Below are 20,996 nucleotides of genomic sequence, written 5' to 3'. Positions count from 1 at the left end.
TCTTTCACTGACAGGCAACTTTTCAATCTCAGTGACATAACAGCCTGTGTGTGTGTGTGTGTGTGTGTGTGTGTGTGTGTGTGTGTGTGTGTGTGTGTGTGTGTGTGTGCGTGTATGTGTGTGTGTGTTGAACAAGCACGTGCCAAGGCTTTGTTCCCACAAGTCCCTCTGGGTGACCCTGGTCACCTTAGGGTGGCCTGTTTTGTTTTGCAGCAGCCGGTGGGCCTTTCCACCTCCATGGTGACTTTCAGATGGCTTCTGGCTGGACTATTAGACCAACGCATGAATGGAGTCATTTGTTTTTTATCATGCCACCTCACACACACACACACACACACACACACACACACACACACACACACACACACACACACACACACACACACACACACACAATGCTGGAGACATTAAAGGGATAGTTCAGGTGTTTTGAAGTGGGGTTGTATGAGGTACTTATCCATAGTCGGTGTATTACCTACAGTAGATGATGGTCGGCACGCCCCCAGTTTGGAGAAACAGACATCAGGAGCACCGACACCGGAGCAAAGCAATGTACTGCTGTGGATGGGGATGACAGCAAAATTGATTTTAGGCACCTTAAAGGAATGCTCGCCACAAAAAAATCGATATCCATTCAAGTGTACGCTATATTTAGAATATTTTCACCGCTTTATCTTGTCATCAGACAGCCCTTTTCTTCTCCTATCTGACGGGGAACTGAACTAAAAAGGGAAATAAATCTATGCTCTCTCCAAAGCCAGCAGGCTCAGATGACAAAAATAGTATTGATACATTTCACTTTAAGTTCAATTCGCTGTCGGAATATATTCTAAATATAGCGTACACTTAAAAGGATATACATTTTTGTAGGTGATCCTTACTTTTAAGTGGCTAAAATACGTTTTTTTCTGCCGTCCTCGTCCAAAACACTGTATTGCTTTGCTCCGGTGCTGGTGCTCCTGTCTGTTTCTCCAAACTGGGGGCACGCCGACCATCATCTACTGTATGTAATACACTGACTATGGATAAGTACCTCATACAACCCCATCTCTTTAAGCTGCACTCGTTCACAGGAAGTCAGAAAAACTGCTGGCTTAAGCTCATTATGTCTGCACATATGTAATGCCTGGTGTGTGTGTGTGTGTGTGTGTGTGTGCGTGTCATTACAGGAAGTTCCATGACTCAGCGGTGATGAGAGCAGGTTTGTGGTGCTGCTACAGCAGCTTGAAAGCGACCGATTACTAATTAATGAGTGTGGATGAATGACTCCACCGGGCCACCGTATGTCTTCTCACAGACTGTAACAGGTGGAGGTGAATCACCTCAGCAGAGACAATGAAAGCAGGAAGCTTCATTTCATCTGCAACAAATTCACCCTGAAAGGATCAGGAAGGGGCAGATCACCACCACCTGGTGTCTAAATGTCACCTGTTGGACAATATAAATGCATCATAATGTCCACATGCCGCTCACCAATTTGTAAAGGTGTAAACCCCTTTAAAACTCCTTAACTTAAAGTACATTTGAAGTGGTACATGACTCCTTAATTTAAACTTGCATTTTAAATATTTCACAAATTCATTAATTATCAATTTAAGGTGTTATTAAAAAACTCTTAAAAATAATTCCAAAAGTCCTTAAATACCAAGATGAGCAGACTTTAATTGATACATGACTTTCCTCTAAATTTACATAAGAAATATATTCTTCTTATTATATATTATCAGTACATTCAATGAATGAATGATATTTTAAGTAATCTCTGTTCAGTACTGAAGTATTTAATAGGTTCTAGATTTGGAGGAAAATAATTACTAATTTAATGGAGGATTGTATATTAATGGGTTTTAATTAGGCTTTTAATGGACTTTCCTCATTGATTATGGCATTTTTAAGGGCTAAAAACCCTTAAAAAAATTATAATAATAAAATTCCTACCACCCTTCAAAAACCACATGAATTTCACATAAAGATTATAACATATTAAGGGGTGTTTAATGGATTATCTGCATGGTTTAAGAGGTTTTCAACCTGTAAAACAAAAGTCATCCCTGATGGCTTTCATGTTATTCAGTCAGTTTTAAAAAGCCCCTCAACTAAACATATTATACTCCATTCATTTATACCTTACACAGTAGCCTATTAGAGGCCAATTATTATTAAAATTTATATAAGGCATACTGTGTAATTATAGCTTCATACCTTATAGGTAATCATTATTAAATTAATGGAATGCTGAAGTAAAAAATTAAGAGTCGGTTTCACAGTAGTGAGACTTTGCTTGTCCTGCTACTAGCATTAGTTTTATTTATATAACTTATTCGGAGTGCCTCAGTATTGTTGACTCATTTTTATCTCTCAAAAATGCAACACCATCAAACACCCCCATTATTATTTCTTACTTTTTACAATTACATTTATTACATTAGTCCAACATTTTGTGTGGCCCACAGGCAGGTATTAGAAGGATATAGTCTACCCTAAAATCTCATTGTGCTTTTTAACAAATTAACTTTTTTTGTTCATATAATTTCTGTCCTTATATTAACACATCATTTTTAAATAGCTCCCAGAGAGAGATGCAAATTTGGATTATGAAAATGGAGGAGAAACACCATCTTTAATTTGAACAGTAGCTGCAAAACGCTTTGCAGATGGGATTTATTATTGTGTGCGTGTGTGTGTGTGTGTGTGTGTTGGAGGGTGTCAGTGGGCGGGGTGATCTCCTTCTAGGCCCTTAATTCATCGTCCAGAGCCCTGATTGGTCATTTTGTCAATTGTTTTGGCTCCCTATGTCTTATTGGACATGTGTGATTTATCTGCGACTGGAAATCACGTGGACTTGACCGAAAAGGTGGTTGTGTGTGTGTGTGTGTGTGTGTGTGTGTGTGTGTGTGTGTGTGTGCGCGTGTACGTGTGTGCGCGCGCGCGCGTGTGAGTGTGTGTTTGTGTGTGTGTGTGTGTGTGTGTGTGAGAGTGTGTGTGGTCAGTGGGGGTTACTAGAGGTAGGAGGGTCAAGGGGCTTTCTGCATATTGTGGGAGAAGAGAGCAGGAAGCAGAGAGAGGGCAGTCCATCTCCTGGAGGATTATCATCAACACGGATGGCCAGCATGCATTTCACTCACTTCATCTGATCTTTAGAGCTCTTTTCTGCAGGAGGCTGAGAAAAAACCTCCCACCATCATGGCAGAAGGTATGAAGAGCTTATTTTGCAGATGCTCTGAAAGAGGTTGAATAGAAAAGAGGCTGAAGGGAGAGCTGGCTTTTTCTTCTTCCTCTGGTATTGTCTTCTTCTGTCCTCTCTGAGGTGGCTGCTGGGTGCTTGTCTATTCAGAAACATCTCTGCAGAAGTGCTGCCATTTCTTGGTGTCTGCTTGTTTTGATGAGGAGGTAGAGTGGAGGTGCACTTTAAAGACACCAACAAACATTTACTGAGAGATACAACTTTTATTGTTGTTATTAAATCTCTCTTCATCTGAGAAGCTTTGGAGAAACACAAACAGGGGTTTTAAGGATTTGCTTCCATAAAGATTTGGCTTTTTATGCATTTTAATGTTGTCAGAAGAGAGGGAAGGTGTATTTTATTTTGAAGGCCTGCTAGGACATGCACGTAGGCTATTTAAAAATATATTAAGAAATGTACTTACTCTATTATTGTAAAAACTGATGAGAATGTAGCATTTTATCAATCTTAAGTGTATATAATTATTGTATTTAACTTTTTAACTTAACCTTTTTTACTTAATTGTTTTTACTGCGTAAAATTCCCTGTGTGCATTGTGAATTTGGCGAATAAAGCGATTCTCACTCTGAATATTTATAATCTATACAAATATATTAGATCAAACACATTTATATATATTCAGTAGGCCAATGATTCATATCGTATTACATCATAAGTGTATTAGTGAACAAAATACAGAATTTGTTACAATCATCATTATTTATGGCTGAAACTATTTCTTTATTAATTATTAGTGGATATAGACTGATTTGATTCTATTGTCATTAACTTACTTCATGAATTATGTCAGTGCTGGGTTAATAAGCCGCAGTTTATCATATTTAGCAGTTGTGGTGTGATTAAAGTAGTAGTAATAGAGTTGAACAAGAAAAGTAAAATAAAGGCGGAAAAAAACCCGACTGAAAATAATCGATTAAATCCTTTTTAAAGGAAAATGCGAAAAATGTTTCTAAAATCTTCTATGATAGTAAATTGAATATATTTTGGATTTATTTTCAAAAAAAAAAAAATCTTGGGTTTTGGGAAATTGTAATGCGCATTTTTTTTTCACAATTTCCGACATTTAATTGACAAAAAAATTGATGACCAGGTAAATATATGCAGATTAACTGATTATGAATATGAACATTATTGAACATATGACATTTTTTATATATATATATATATATATATAACAGTATATCATTACAGCCCGGGCTGTTACTTTATTGTTTTTTTTCCGGGTCATTACGCAAAACGTCAGACGCACGCGGCCCTTCTGCGCTTCACTTTGCTGCCGTTTCAACCATATAGACAACCAGCCATTCATCTCACTCTTTATTGTGACCATCATCACTGTGTTTGTGTGTTTCTGTGTGATGTGCAGCAGCAGCAGCAGCCGCAGCAGCAGCAGCAGGCGGTGCGCAGACTGAGGAAGAGGAGGAGGAGGGTCTGTCCCGGGGCAGCGGCGTCTGCAAGTGGTTCAACATGAGGATGGGCTTCGGCTTCCTGTCCATGAGCAGCAGGGACGGAACTGCTCTGGAGGAGCTGCTAGACGTGTTCGTCCACCAGGTGAGATGCTATACCTGCTGCTTGTCACATATTGGTTATAACACACCTTCCTGATGTATTCATCCGATTCTCCAGAGAATAATCAGGAAAGCTTTTAATTGGTGTCCATGTTAAAGGTCCCATATCGTGCTCATTTTCAGGTTCATACTTGTATTTTGTGTTTCTACTAAAACATGTTTACATGCTGTAATGTTCAAAAAACACATTATTTTCCTCAAACTGTCTACCTGAATACATCTGTATTCACCCTATGTCTGAAACGCTTCGTTTTAGTGCATTTCAATGGAATTGCAACAGATTTGCGTTGCTAGGCATCAGTTTGGGTCCATGTTTACTTCCTGTCAGCTGATGTTATTTACATACACTGCAACAGGAAATAAACTCGGACACATTTAGAATGTTTACGTTTAAAACCGTGTAATGGTCTAAATATTGTATATTTGTGACATCACAAATGGATAGAAATCCTGACCTGTTGTTTCTTTATGTCGGACCGTTGCTATGTATAACTTAACCGATAGTTGCTATGGACGCAGTTTTGATGTCAGACTCTGGCTGACCGTTTTCGTGTGAACTTATTGATTTCTTAAGTAAGTAGCCGTGTCATAAACAGGATAATGTACAGCTAGGGAGTCATTGTTGCTAAATAAACCCTGATCGCTTCGTGTCAGGGTGCAGCATTGCCCTGTTTGTATGTCGGAATAACGTGAAAACATCTTTTTATAAGAAACTTTTCACATTACAAGTATACGTGATAACGATCTGTTTTTCTTTTTCAGGCGTGGGAGCAATACGCCTCAGTACAATGTAAGAGCTTGTTCAAAAGTAGAACGAAATCTTTCTCCTCCAAAGTAAAAGCAATCACATATTCAGCATGTGTAAAACCCAGTTTATTTATGAAAACCAACAGATTTTGCTTCTTAAATGTAAAGATGTTTTTTTAGGAAACTCTGCTTCAGTTTATAGACATGATGGTTGAGAGAAATGGACTTCTCTCTGGAGTAAAGTCAGGCATTATCCCACAAAAACAGCTGGTAAGAAGAATGTAAGACACCTGATGTGTTTTTGTGTAAAATTACCTGAAGATTAACACATCGTTAAAGTCAGTGCTGTAACTCCCCCCACTCACCTCACCACCAAGACGGATGTTTGCGGTGGAACCTCAAAGGTGTCAAGCTCCTCCATTTCTATTTAACAGGGGTTAGAGGCTAAAGCAGAGATAACAAGGCTCATTCCTCTCCCCATCCAGCCCTGCTTCCTGTTATAAAGTCATTAAAGCATCAGGGAGCCCACCCAGTCCCACCTCCCGTGTGGAGCCTGTTGGTAGAGAGACCTGTTCTCAGGTTACCCGGCACAGTGCTGCTGTAGATCATCTGATGAAAGAGAGAGAGAGAGGGGATCAGAGCCCTGCTCATGCTTGTTTTAGGCTTCAGTGAAATGTCTATTTGGTGTGCAGAGGTTTGGTCTGATGGGACATTGTAGTAGAGGCAGTGCAGAGGAGCCAAATTTGAACAAATAACCTCACATTAAGGCAGATTGGTAGTTTGTGATCAATTTTCAATATCTTGTGTATGTATGACCAGTCAGTTAGCTAATTCTGCACACCTGCTCATTTGAAATGCAGCAGGTTTGAAGGTTCTGGTATGCAGAGACTTATTGGAACCAGCGGGCAACTCCGGGTCTGTAAAGGGAAGTGTCTTAAACTTGCGAGCCTACTTGTGAGCCTACTTCTCACTTGATTTATCACCTCAGTAAACATTGTAAACATGAGTTTATGGTCTCAATCGCTAGTTTCAAGTCTTCTTCAATACAGCATAATGTTCATTTAGTACATTATGGTCCCATTTAGAGTCAAATAAACCATAAAGCAGGGGATGCTTTAATGGCGTTAAAAAAAATACAAAAATCTGACTTTTTTTTCATGAAATATTACTAAATACTGTAAACACACAAAACATATTGATTCAAAATATTTCTAAATGTAGAAACATGAAAAAAATATTTCTTAACACTCCATAAGTTATATGAACTATGAACATTTTTGTAGTTTTTGAGATGTGCTCATTTTTATGAGCAGATCGGGTGCAAAGGAGCACTTGATAGTTTCGTTACGTTCCGCATGTAACATAATGACGTCATCACGAGCATACAACTTGATGACGCGAAAGACAGAACCTTAGCTTTCCACTGCGAAATGAATGAGTGCTTTAGCTATATGTTTTTTTTATATATTTTAAACAGATTTAAACAGGATCATGCAAACAATGACATGTTTTTAAAAGGTTAAAAAAAATCACAATTTCTTCTGTCGTTTTAAATCGTGTTCTCTGAGCTGACCTCAGCTTTGCCTACTATAGTGTGCTTTGGTCGAGAGTAACAAAAGGACATTCATTAAGGTGAAATTGTCTGACTGTTATTCCCAGTAAAGTGCAATCGACAGATCCTGTGGTCATACTGGTCATACTGGTCAGCAGGATTACTTTCTATATTTCCTCCAGCTCAGCCAGCAGCAGCTTTAATGTGTACGAAGCAACAAATAACCATTAAGGCTCGTTGCTGGTTGGCTTGTGTCTGCAGCCAGGCTGAACCTAGATGGACTTTATTATACTCTTATTGTTTGGTGGATGGGTGGTATGCTAGAAAATGTTTTTTTCATTTAATTGTGTTTTCTCTATTTGCTTCTGTTTTCTTCTGCTCTGATGTTTTGAGATATCTCTGCCACCATCCTACTTTTCACCAAGGTGGAGTCAAAATGGGAAATAATCTCAAAGCTATAGCAATACAGCAACATACTGTAGCAGTAGACCATACTGAGACAACAAAGGATGTGCTGTTCACATTAAAACTGTATTTACTTAGAGACTATTCATAGTGATAGCATTGGAGTTTAAAGGGATAGTAAGTTATATACATATACCTTAAGTACAGCTGGTGTTTGGCGTGTTCACTGTGTGGTAGATCCTTCTTTTTATTTACCACGACAATTGTAAAGCTACTCAGTGAAAGATCAATAGTGTAGCTCACTGTTGGGTGATTTACTCTCCTCAGGATACATACATTCTGGTAGCTATCCCAGGAATGCACTCTCCTCCTCCCTTGTGTCATTTCCCAGCATCCTCCAGTAGTAGCAGTGGTCATCTGGAGACTTGACCAGATGGACTCTTTTTTGGAGAGTCTGTGGCTGCATGAAGGTGGTGGTGCTGAGGGAGCAGGGTGGGGTTGGGGAATGCTGTGGAGGTTTGGTTGGAGACGTGCAAGGGGAGGAGGGGTGTTTGAAAGTAAATTCAGTAAAATTGTACTCAAAAGTGTGCGGCCAATTTTTAAGTGAGCTGCACCTTTGTCTTGTAAGGACCACAAATGGAATTGATTTTAAGCTTAGACATCTAGCACCTTTCTCCCCTAAACAACTGTATTTATTTTTTCAGAAACTGCCAAAATAACAGTTAACTGACGCTGACATTTCATCACCTTTTAAGTTGATATGGTGAACTTGTAAGCAAACAGCTGCTTATTTATACATCCAGCAGTTGCAGAGCAACATGATCATTCATTTGGAGTCGTGTTTATGTCCAATATTAACTCTCTTTTAGCTCTGTGTTTGGTCTCCACCAGCACTTGGGGGGAAATATTTGTCTCTTTAGCTGCTATATGCTCCACTATGTTCACCAGCTAGTCTCTAACTGGGTCTGTCTGCTGTTTGCTTTTGAGCAGGTAGTGTACAGTGGGTTTCTAGAGCTTCCTCAATGAAAACAGCTGCCTGCTGTGGCTGATAAAGATGCTATGCCGTGAGACTGAAACAGAACAGTAAAGTTGCAGCCCGACAGCTAAACAATGAGCTGAAGCTCTCTATAAAGCTCCGTAAAGCTGATGGGAGCTGCAGATTCAGGTGATAATTCTCTGTAGAAATAGTCCTACACAAAGCCCCCAATAAAACCACAACTTGTCGTTTTTACATTTCTGGTGTTTGTACAGATTAAATGCAGGAAACATAATGTGCTTTAGAGCTGCTTTTGTTACGTTTGGACAGAGCCAGACTCTTTGAGAAACCAATTACGCTTATTTCCCTGTTCCTTTAACTTGAGCACCTGATTGGACAAACACATTACTGGTTGACCGGTCATTTTAACCTGGGAAAACATGGAAGCTTCATGAGTTCTCAGAAGCACTCAGTTATCACCAGTTATGTTCCCCATAGTTCCCTGATTGGTCCATCGTGCTCAATAGATTGTTAACTCTCTGACCCTCGCTCTCTCTCATTTCCAGAGCAAACTGCACATGGAGGGCTTCCGCAGCCTCAGAGAAGGCGAAGCCGTTGAGTTCACCTTTAAGAGATCCTCTAAAGGGCTGGAGTCGGTGCGGGTTACCGGGCCCAACGGAGCGCCGTGCCTGGGCAGCGAGAGAAGACCGAAGAGCGGCCAGAAACGACGCTCCAAGGGTGACAGGTGAGTCCAGACTGAGGACATTCACATGCTCATTTTTTGCAAGTTCAACATTTTGAGAAACATGCTTGCCTGGAACCGTCACCTCTACAGCTCATTGATGAAAATGTTTGTTTTCGATACACACTCAAACAGAAATGTCAATATTACAATTTGTGATCTTAGAATCAGAAAAAAAGTTGATTTGTATCAGAAACAAGTCCACATATTCTTTGTGCAGTGGCAGATTATTCTATTAGTTTGAAAAAGATTTTAAAGGGGACATATCATGCTCATCTTTAGGTTCATACTTGTATTTTGTGTTTCTACTAGAACATGTTTATATGCTTTAATGTTCAAAGAACACATTATTTTTCTCATACTATCTGTCTGAATATACCTGTATACACCCTCTATGAGAAACACTCAGTTTTAGCGTATTTCAACGAAATGGCAACGGAATTGTGTTGCTAGGAAACAGCTTGGGTCCATGTTTACTTCCTGTCAGCTGATGTCATTCACATACACTGCAACAGGAAATAAATTGGGACACATTTAGAATGTTTACGTTTAAAACTGTGAAATTGTCTAAATATTGTAGATTTGTGACATCACAAATGTACAGAAATCCTGACGGCTTGTTTCAAATGCACAGTTTCTGAATATGGGCTGTGTGTATTTATCTGTGGATTGAGCGTTTTGATACTTTTCACAGTATTTATATCACTTAAACCTGCTTTATAACATAAAAGACATGAAAATCTCACTTTTTACAATATGGGACCTTTAAGACTTTAAGGTCTAAAAATACAGACAACAATGACCTGCTGAGAGGGATATTTTTGCAGCGTTCATATCAGTTTTACAAGTGATGTCAGTTTATCATTGTATTGATGAAAGTTACGCTTTGGGCTTAAAAATATCTTTCTCAAACAGAAGTAAATGTCGTCTCTTTGTGCAGCAGCAGCAGCAGCAGGCTGAGTTAAATCAATAGATGGTTTGATCTCTTCAGGCTTCTTCAACCCCCAACGCTCCATCTTTTGGCTTCTGAGCTGACCACAGTGTAGCTTCATTACTTCAAAGTATAAAACTATGAATTAACCTGTGATTGAACACTAGTGGAGGAAGCTGTCATTTATTTGCAGTCGCTCTGTTTGTCTTTGAAGCTTGTTTGGACAATCGAGATTCAGCGAGGCTTTTAATTTGGTAGCATCTTGTAAATTTGACCATATTAACCATAGTAATGAAATCAATCCCACATCTTCCCAAATTTAAATACCTGCTGGATTTGCATTCAGATGTTCCTACTTTCTATTCTTACTGGTTCCAAATGTGCAGTTAAAGAATATAGGAGTTTGATTTGCAGGTTGTAGGCCATTAAGATCCAACAAGGTTATTAATGTGATAGCATTTTATTAAGCTGAACTTCATTAATCACGGTTTGCAGTGATAAAAATAATCCCCCAGCTTCCTGTCCTTAAATACCCTCTATATAGGTCTGATTGCATTCACATGTTTCCTCTTTTCTCCCAAACATAAATGTATAGTATTCAGAAGGGGAAAGAGTCCTCTCCGTTTAATTGATAACAGATGTAGGTGCCGGAGAGAGGTCAGAGGTCGCCGTTGCCATAGCAGCAATGGGATATGGTGTGCAAATGAGATGGATGGTGGAGGGTGGGAGGAGGGGTGTTGAGCGGTGCAGGAGGGGTCAGGGTTCAGAGATCACAGTTCTATTGAAACAAAGGAGATCCCTCTCCCGCCCTCGTGGCCACGCTGATCAATACTGAGCCCTGATGGGAGGAGGAGGTGGGGGGGGGGGGGAGGAAGAGGAGGAGAGGAAGGAAGTGGTGGTTAGCTGTGAGATGATGCAGGGCTTCGTCTGGGTTTCATCACTCGCTATCTCACAGGCTGAATTATGCTGCTTTAAAAGACACATGTTCTATGTTTTTATTATATTATAAGTAATTTAAGCTCCATTGTTGTCTGAAAACTATTAAAACACATCGGTTCAGCCACACTGTTGCAGTAGCTGACATGTTCATTCATTACAATGAACACACACACTGTAGTTTAATTTGACTCAATCCCACATTATACTGGCCTGCTGCCACAAATACTCACTAGAGCACCACATGGGGATTAATACGCTGCAAAAAATAGTCCCCAACAAATGTCCTCCTCTTTCAGTAATGTTTAATAAAACCTACAGTGACCAGAAAAAACATGAAACAATATAAATTTGTATGTGTGAGCTCCACTCTGCACTTCTCTACAACTCTACTTGCTTTAGCATTTTTCAGCTCATTATTTTGTTTTTATGTCCCGCAACTTTACTGTTTTGGATCAGTCTCACTGCTCTCGTCAACCAGATTTCCATTTGCAGCAGCTGTTTTCTGTGGAAAAAGCTCTGATATTAAACCCACTGTGCAGCTACCTGCTCAGCACCACAACCACAGACAGAAGCCCCCTTTCACACATGCACTGCGTTCTCACCTACTGGAAAAATACTCTGTTTGGTGTAGGCGAGATGTAGCACCTGAGTACAGCGTGCAGGAGGCAGGATGTAATTTGGTCATAAACAACGAGTCTCTTGCCGTTCCTTGAATTTGTCTCGTTGTCGGCCCTTATCGACGGAAGTCTCGTTGTCTCTCCGGTTAGACATTTTCGTCGGCATCTTTGTGTAAATGACCCTATACTTCTTCACCCTTAGATGTTTCTTTTTTTTCTAATTTTTGCGCCAGCCGCAAGATAGAAACGTCATCAACACGCCCACTCGCTTGCTGTGAATTCTCAGGACAATGAGCGTCTCTATTCCATAGACTGTGTATAAGAAGTGGACGTAGTCACCGTGACGTCACCCATTGGTTTGTGGACTGCAGGTACTGAAGCCTTGAGTTCGGCATCTTGGCCGTCGCCACGTTGTTTTTTTTGCAACCAGGAGTGACACAAGAGGGTGGAGCTAAGTACAACCAAACGCCGAAAAAGACATTATTAGGCGACCAAAAAGTTACAATTAACTTTCATGAATTGAAAACACACTGTGAAAGAGTTCAAGTTGTAAGACAAAAACACGGACAACTCCCAGACCGGACAACGCTGTGGTAGCGACCTGTCAATCACAAGGTAGCCCCGCCCTAAGCATTCCCTGCTTTATGGTCTATTTGACTCCTAATGGGACCATAATTTACTAAATGAACATCATGCTGTATTGAAGAAGACTTGAAACTAGCGATTGAGACCATAAACTCATGTTTACAATGTTTACTGAGGTAATAAATCAAGTGAGAAGTAGGCTCATTTTCTCATAGACTTCTATATAATCCAACTTCTTTTTGCAACCAGAGGAGTCGCCCCCTGCTGGCTATTAGAAAGAATGCAAGTCTAAGGTACTTAAGCATTGGCTTCACTTCTCAGACGCCGGAGGTTGCCCACTGCTCTATTCACACATGAGCTCTATTGGACGTTACACAGACTTTGTACCGGCAGGGTAAAGTCCATTTAATGTCTGGTCCGAATGATTCGGACATTTGCGTTCTCACATCTCCTCCGGTTTAATGTCTAGATAAGTTCAGGATTGCAGTGCGTGTGTGAGAGGGGTTGCAGTTGGAGACTAGCTGGTGAACACAGTGGAGCATTTAGCAGCTAAAAACACTTGTATTGGTGGAACAAGAGATAGTTTGCTCAAGGTCAAGATATGATTTTATGTGAATGCTTGTTGCAGAAAAGTGAATGCAGCGTTAAGATTTGTGTCTAAATAATAACAAATAGACCACAGACGGGGTAGGAAAGTACTGACAAACGCATTGTTTGTTGTGGTCTTAAATGAGATTTGTCGTCAAGAGAGAAGCAAAAGAAACGAGAAGTTGTATCCTTAAAGAGGTTGTCGCTGTAGGAGGAGGATTTGCCATCAGAATACATCAGATATCTGCCAGTTAGTTTTGATTAACAGTTTCCACACTGTCAGTTTGTGAATTTACACAAAGCTTGACCAAAGCTTGCTGTTAGATTTAACGTGCCTGGTTTCCATTTAATTCTGCACTATATGAAGAGACATGAATCTTGCTTGAGATCCCTCCTCTGTTTACTTTTAATTACTTTGTTCGACTGCAGATGGAGAGCTAAAGGGAAAAGCCAGGGCCCGTAGAAAACCAGATTGTCCACAAAGAAATCAATGTTTTTTTTGCTCCCTCATTTAAGTGGCCGATGTCTCTTTGTGTCACACCACACAGAGCTCGAGCCTCACTGGCCTTATTTATCCCGCCCTAATGAATTCACCAACAGGATTTCACTTAGCTACTGATCATTAGCTTTCTCAGCATTGATTTACTGATAACAATACACATCGAGCTACGAGATCAACAAACGCTAGCAGGAGTGTTGTGTTTAACCAGAGCAGCTTGTTGTGTGGAGATTAATTCAGGCTTTGGCCTGTTTAACTGCAGAATCATGACTTCCAGTGGCTTCCTATTGTGAAAATATGATCTTATCTTGTTATTGTTTGACAAATCTATCTTTAATTTGAAGTTAGAAACAGTTTTCTACATGTGGGTATCTTTTTTCACACCAGACATTATGAGACTTGCCAAAGCAGATAAAGCACAGTAGTAATTAATCACATTAATGATGGCTCTGCTCCACGAGGTGCCTCAGTAAAGATGAGCAGACACTGTAAAGACTTTAGCCCCAAAGTCGCAGATTTTTGCCGTGTAGAAAGGCAGATAAAAATGTATTAGTGTGAGTTAACATAATGTTCACGATTAAATGTAAATGCAGAGTGTCTGTTGCCACATTTCAATGTCAGTGAGATGTATACCCAGCAGCAGGGCCCTGCAGCAGTCATCAATGTTATTAATCACACCTGTGTAGGGATGTCATGAGACCAGAAATCTAGTAGTCGATACCAATACCAATGAATTTCCACGATTGTCGTTGCCAAATTCGATACCATGGTAAAAAAAAAAAAAAGATCCCACGTAATGTGTACACGTGTCTATATACAGTAAATAAAGAGTCTAGAGTTCATTAATAAAAAAACACCACTTTTAAGAGATTTAGCAATAAGCAACAAAAGATAGAAATTCTGTTTGTTCAGTTCAGTTCAGTTTTTTTCCCCCATGAGTGAATCCTGTTCTCGAACAAAAAGGATCTCTGCATCTCTGGATCTCGCTGTAGCATGGCGCTGTTGTGTGTGTTTTTCAAACATCTGGTGCTTGGCGGGTGTTAATTTCAGACCCTGCAGGCGTTGTACGGTACCTTCGGTACTGTAGAAAATGAGTACCGTCACGTTTTAGAATTTTGCCATCGACTTGGTACCGAAGTATCGGTTCTCGTGACATCCCTACACCTGTGTCGAAACAGTCAAACAGTTTCCAACTAAATTTATATGGAAACAGTGGAACACACAACACAGTTTTGTCGTTCTGTGATAAATGTTGATACTGGAAAAATTTTTTAATATCGCGATATTTTTCACAATCTCTTTAATTCCATTCACAAGCTTTCAGTCGCAGGCCTTCCTCAGACATACTAGGTAAACAGATGTAGGCAGCAAGAAATGTTAGAATGTAAATGTGTGTATACATTCAGGTAATTAGCCCCAATGCAAAACATCTGTGTATCCCTGACACAAGATCACATGGTGCCTTTATATGGGGTCGTGTTTACCGTGTTTACGAGAAGGGTCCATATGAACGCCGCCCCCCTCTTGTCGTATTCACGACCTTGTAAGTGGAAAGTTTCTGAAAGCTCTGAGTTCACGACTTGTGACGTGTTCGTTGACGTTGTCAGAAATGGCGGAGGCCTTGGAAGTTCATTTTTCGGTGCATAATAAGTTGATATATTGTAATTTTAGTCATATCTTGTTTTTCTTGGTCATTTTATAATATGTCTGAGGAAAATGCCTTATCTTTTTCCTCTGTCATTATGCTTTTGCATTTCCTGCATTATGTTACCCGCTTGCTAGCTTGCTAATTCGTTAGCATCTGTGGCTTCTAGACGCCAACAGTAACGTTAATATTGCCGTTGCTTAACAACGGTGTTCTCACGACTTAACCACTTGAACGCCACGCATATCGTGTACACGACTTCCCATGTTGTAAACACAAGCTCATGAGTTTCATTTGAAAGCACCAACACTTATTGGTGTTGAAGTCCAATGAGATGCATGGACTACAAAGATGGACGGGGATGTACAATGCATGAGACAAAAAAACCCACATGTAAAACAACTGTATACTACAACTGCATGAATTAATGCTATGAAAACATCATGCAAATGCCATCATACCTCTTATAAGTAAACGAGAACGTCAGCGAAAAGATTTTTAGTTATTTTGAATGATTGTCATCACAAAATTAAAGTTCCTTGTAATAAAGATCTCTTCCAGACATGTTTTAAGACATGTAAAATACTCTGCTTTGAATGATAATTTGTATCTGATATGGATTTTCCACAAAAGTTAAATAGTTGAAAGTTCTTAACAGCACATCTATTTTTTTCTCCCTCATCAAAAAATCCAGAATCTCTGAGTTCAGGTGTTAAAGTGAGGGATACACTTTCCCTTTCAGCAGGTGAATGTGAAAACAAACTCTGCACAGTGAAGCTCAAACATCACAGTGAAGGAACGACAAACAAAAACAAACACAGTTTTGAGTGCAAAGGGAGACTTTAAACCCTTTCAACTTGATTGGTAGAACAACAAAGGTTGTCAAAGTATCCCTTAAACGATCTCTTGAGGGACAGAGATCAATTCGGTCGAATCCCTTAACAGCCAAGGATCACTGGTCTTCAGGACTACAGACCCGTCGCTCTGACCTCTGTGATAATGAAGACCTTTGAACGACTTGTGCTCCAACACCTAAAGATAATAACCAACCCCCTGCTGGACCCACTGCAGTTCGCCTACAGACCTAACAGATCTGTAGACGACGCAGTAAATTTAGCCCTCCACTACATCCTCCAGCATCTGGACTCCCCTGGCTCCTATGCCAGGATCCTGTTTGTGGACTTCAGTTCCGCATTCAACACCATCAGCCCAGCTCTGCTACAGGACAAGCTTTCCCTGCTGAGCGTGCCTGACTCCACCTGCAGGTGGATCACAGACTTTCTAACTGACAGGAGTCAGCACGTAAGGCTGGGGAAGCAAGTCTCCGACACCCAGACCATCAGCACCGGTGCCCCCCAAGGCTGCGTTCTCTCCCCACTGCTCTTCTCCCTGTACACCAACGGCTGCACCTCCAGACACCAATCTGTCAAGCTCCTTAAGTTTGCGGATGACACCACCCTCATCGGCCTCATCTCCGAGGGTGACGAGTCTGCCTACAGATGGGAGGTTGACCATCTGGCATCCTGGTGCAGCCAGAACCACATGGAGCTGAACGCCCTGAAGACAGTGGAGATGGCAGTGGACTTCAGGAGGAACTCAGCCCCGCTCCCCCCCCTCATCCTGCGCGGCTCCCCAGTCAACACGGCGGAGTCGTTCCGTTTCCTGGGCACGACCATCGCCCAGGACCTCAAGTGGGAGCTAAACATCAGCTCCCTCACTAGTAAGGCCCAGCAGAGGATGTACTTCCTGAGGCAGTTGAAGAAATTCAACCTGCCACAGACCATGATGGTGCACTTTTACTCGGCCATCATCGAGTCCATCCTCACCTCCTCCATCACCGTCTGGTTCGCCGCTGCCACCGCCAGGGACAAGGCCAGGCTGCAGCGGGTCATCCGTGCTGCAGAGAAGGCGATCGGCTGCAACCTTCCCTCCCTCCAGGAGCTGTACACCTCCAGGACCTTAAGGAGGGTAGGGAAGATTGTGGCCGACCCCTCCCATCCTGGACACCATCTTTTTCAGACTCTGCCATCTGGCAGGAGGTTAAGGTCCATCAGGACCAAAACCTCACGCCATAAAAACAGTTTCTTCCCCATGGCAGTGGGGCTCTCCAACAGCCCATCCGCCCCCCTGTGACTGTCTCTCCCTCACACACACACTACTGCCCCCCCTGCCGACACTGACTCTCCCCCCTCTCTCAATATTTGCACTATCTTTATATCATGTTTATAGCTTATTTGTAATTTGTAAATTGTACATTTTTATTATTTTATTCTAACGTTTTTATCTATTCTTTTATCTATTCTTTTGTTTTTATCCATTCTTTTGTTATTATATTGTACTGTTTGTCTCGCACCAAAAATGCCAAAGAAAATTCCTAGTGTATACCTCTTACACCTGGCAATAAACACCATTCTGATTCTGATTCTGATTCTGATTCTGTCCACCACTGGGACTGCAGTTAATGTGGACAGCATGGTGACAGATCTGTTAAAGAGGATCTGACACCAGATCAGATGGGCTGTGCTGCCCTCTGCTGGTGGAAGTTATTCACTTCACTTTATTCAAATGAAAACCAGCCTCTTGTCAAAACTCTTATTAACGCTAATATTTAACATTGATAACATCCAATAAAATTCTTTTTGTTTACAGTTTTTCTCCAAGATAGACTATTTCTTTCCACGACTTCAAGACCTATCTGCTTTTTTTATGTTTTAAACCTACTTATTCTTGTTTTGGATTTATTTACCGTCATTTTCAGTTTACAAGTAGACTTTAACATAATGTTATTTCATTATTATGTACATCATTTTCACGTTTTGTTGTTTGTTTATTGTTTTGTGTGGTTTGGGATGGAGGGAGAGTCCTTGTGTGTATGTCCTTGTTGATGTTACTATGTTGATTGCTTTGTGTCGTTGAATCGTTTAATTTATTGTTACTATTATTATTATTATTATTATTATTAATAATAATAATAACAATCTGCTTAAATGTTTGTTAAAATCCATGATTTCTGCCTGAGGACCCCTTTGAAAACGAGATGGTGCATCTCAAGGGGTTTATCCTTTAAGTAAATTCAGAAACTGATGAGGTTGTAGCACCAGATTTTAAACGCCTTAAAATGTTAAAAGTGGAAGCGTTAACAAGATATTTTCTGTTGTCTTAAAGGTCCCATATTGTAAAAAGTGAGATTTTCCTGTCTTTTATATTTTAAAGCAGGTTTAAGTGCTTTATAAATACTGTTAAAATATCAAAACGCTCAATATACGGAGAAATACACACAGCCCGTATTCAGAAATTGTGCGTTTGAAACAAGCCAATTTTTGTCCATTTGTGATGTCACAAATATACAATATTTAGACCATTACACGGTCTTAAACATAAACATTCTAAATGTGTTCCAGTTTATTTCCTTTTGCAGTGTATGTGAATAACGTCAGCTGACAGGAAGTAAACATGGACCCAAGTTGTTGCCTAGCAACGCAATTACGTTGCAATTACGTTGAAACGCACTAAAATGGAGCGTTTCAGACAGAGGGTGAATACAGGTATATTCAGGCAGACAGTATGCAGAAAATAAAGTTTTTTTAACATTACAGCATGTAAATATTTTCTAGTAGAAACACAAAATACAACTATGAACCTGAAAATGAGCACGATATGGGACCTTTAAGAAGTACAAATGCGACATATTAATGCGGACGCAGAACTAGATGTTTTGGTCCAATCCGCGTTCGATAGTACAGTAATAGCCCCTCTGAGGTCATTTCCTGTCTTCTGTTCATTCTAGATGCTACAACTGTGGAGGACCCGGCCATCACGCCAAAGAGTGTCAGCTGCCCCCTCAGCCCAAAAAGTGCCATTTTTGTCAGAGTGTTTCCCACATGGTGGCCAGCTGTCCGGTCAAAGCCCAGCAGCAGCAGCAGCAGCAGCAGCAGCGTTCGTCTCCAGCTTCCTCACAGAGGGACGAGGAAGAGGAGCGAAGCCAGGCCGCCCTCTCTGAGAACTCAGAGTGAACTGTGAGTTTTTTCACTGGAACACTGCTTATAGGAAGAGCTACCTCAGGGTTTATCTTATTGAGCGGCATCACTGTGGTACTGAGGTGATGTGTTGTTCAATAGAGCGCCGGCAGACATGTTTTTCTTTTTCTTTCTAAGTTGTTTTTTCTGCCGTTGGATAAGTGTCTTAGCTTTGGAATGAAACAATCAGACTTCCCGTTGAATTCGGCCGTTTAGTAGCAAGAGATATCAAGTCCCTGGACTGATCTGACGTCATGTGTGCCTCCAATAACTCAGACTTTTTTATTTATTTTTAACAAAATTGAAATACAAAAATCTTGTAACTCTCCAAAGCATAGCACACATACATGGTGTGTGACAAAATGCACCAGGGTGGGCTTGACTGATACACTAATATTTGACATAAAACCTGCATGATGGTTTTAATAGACGTTAGTTTTTATAGCAGATGTTTTCACATGTCAGAACAGGAAAAGCACTTTATGGTGCAATTTATAAAATGCTGCATTTTATTTAGATGTTGGGTGTAGAGGTCGACTGATAGCGGATTTTTAAAGGCCGATATAATAGATAGTTTGGAGCAGGAAAATGCCAATCGGCCAATATCTTCTTTACTTCTGCAGCAGCCTAGTCGGCTACTTTTGCATACGCTGTCATTCTGAATTTAATCATTAGTAAGAGATAATCCTGAAGTGTGATGGATTACATTTTTGGAATATGTTCTGTTTATTTACAATGGGGTGATGCGCCGTTCTGTGGTTTATAACTGGCCAGGATTACTTCATGTTGCACGTCCTGTTACCTCATTAAATGCCGCTCTTAGGAGCCATTAATGTTGGTGTCTATTCCCGAGGTAAAGAGGATCCTACAGTGTGCGATTTCATTTCATGAATGGATAGTTATGTGGCTGGATTATTTGGAAGAGAGAACGCCAAATTGGCAAGTTAAAGTAACAGTGAATGATTTCTTTTCCTCCCTGTCTGCTTGTATTTTGGACAAAGAGCTGTAGCATTGCGTTTGTGTTATATATTCGAGAGATAACTTTTTTTCTCCCCGTCTACCTTGAATTTGTGTATGGAGCCTCCATGCAACACAGTGATGTACGTCCCCATGTTACTGGTGGAGGCCGTGCAGCCGTCGGCCACTGTCAGATCTCAGTTCAACCAATAACGATAGTTTGTAAGACGTCCTATCGGCACCGATTGATCAGCATCGGTCCACCTCTATTTGGGTGTTTAGGCACTGGTATTGTGCATGTTTGCCTTATTGGGACACTTCATAGGAACTGAGGTCTTTTTCCTGTTATGACAAATCAAAATATCTGCTGTGAAAAAGGTCTATACAAGAATGAACCACACTCGGGCATGAATGTGACTCTCACATTCTCCCTGTACTCATATCAGAGTTCATATGCTGTCAGTCAAACCCTGATGTCTGGTTTCAGAATGGAGGATCCAAGATTACACCCTGTTGATTATATCCTGCTTTTGAAGTGAGATCGAGTGATTCCACAGAGTATTAGGGTCATGACAAAAGCATTTCTTTTTTACATTTAACACTTGAAATGATGAAGACTCTTGCAAATGAGGTAGTACAATATGTAAACCATACTTTGGTGTCTCATCTTTACTTTCTTTTTACAAAATGAACCAAAACTCTGACAACGAGGAAGATCTTGGGTAGATAATGAGAATAAATATGAAACAAAATCTAAATGATATCTGAAAAGTCTAAAATATGAGTAGCAAACTCTTTTCTCAAAATATGACAAACATTACATTACATTTTTTTAATGTAATACTATATTTAGACCTATTTTCTTGTAAAATTACAACTTTATTCTCCCAAAATGAGTAAGAAAATTAAGACCTTTTTTTGAAATTATTCTGAATTACAATTTTTTCTTAAAATAATTACGACGTAATTCTCAATGAAAGAAAGT

The 20,996-nt window shown here is 40.4% G+C and overlaps 2 protein-coding genes across 2 annotated transcripts in view; one reads left to right on the top strand and one right to left on the bottom strand.

Moving 5' to 3' along the window:
* rpl15 (ribosomal protein L15) overlaps window positions 1-20,996 on the bottom strand; it is a 332,935-nt gene that overhangs the window by 162,963 nt on the left and 148,976 nt on the right. The gene's annotated exons all lie outside the window — the stretch shown is intronic.
* Window positions 3,184-19,318, top strand: LOC141754910 (protein lin-28 homolog A-like). Its single transcript, XM_074614343.1, has 4 exons — window positions 3,184-3,193; window positions 4,611-4,795; window positions 9,059-9,237; window positions 18,826-19,318. Exons 1-4 carry the CDS (start codon window positions 3,184-3,186, stop codon window positions 19,049-19,051), a joined length of 600 nt encoding a protein of 199 aa, XP_074470444.1. The 3' UTR covers window positions 19,052-19,318.

Source organism: Sebastes fasciatus, chromosome 17 (assembly GCF_043250625.1).
Source record: "Sebastes fasciatus isolate fSebFas1 chromosome 17, fSebFas1.pri, whole genome shotgun sequence".
In the NCBI taxonomy this organism is placed as follows: domain Eukaryota; kingdom Metazoa; phylum Chordata; class Actinopteri; order Perciformes; family Sebastidae; genus Sebastes; species Sebastes fasciatus.
Note: the sequence above shows the minus strand (reverse complement) of the source record. Positions and strands in the feature narration are given on the sequence as shown.

Bases quoted from the DNA above. Each gene is read 5' to 3' on its own strand.
- LOC141754910 (XM_074614343.1), top strand. The intron at 4,796-9,058 runs GTGAGATGCTAT...TCTCATTTCCAG, and splicing joins TAGACGTGTTCGTCCACCAG to AGCAAACTGCACATGGAGGG. The intron at 9,238-18,825 runs GTGAGTCCAGAC...TGTTCATTCTAG, and splicing joins CGACGCTCCAAGGGTGACAG to ATGCTACAACTGTGGAGGAC.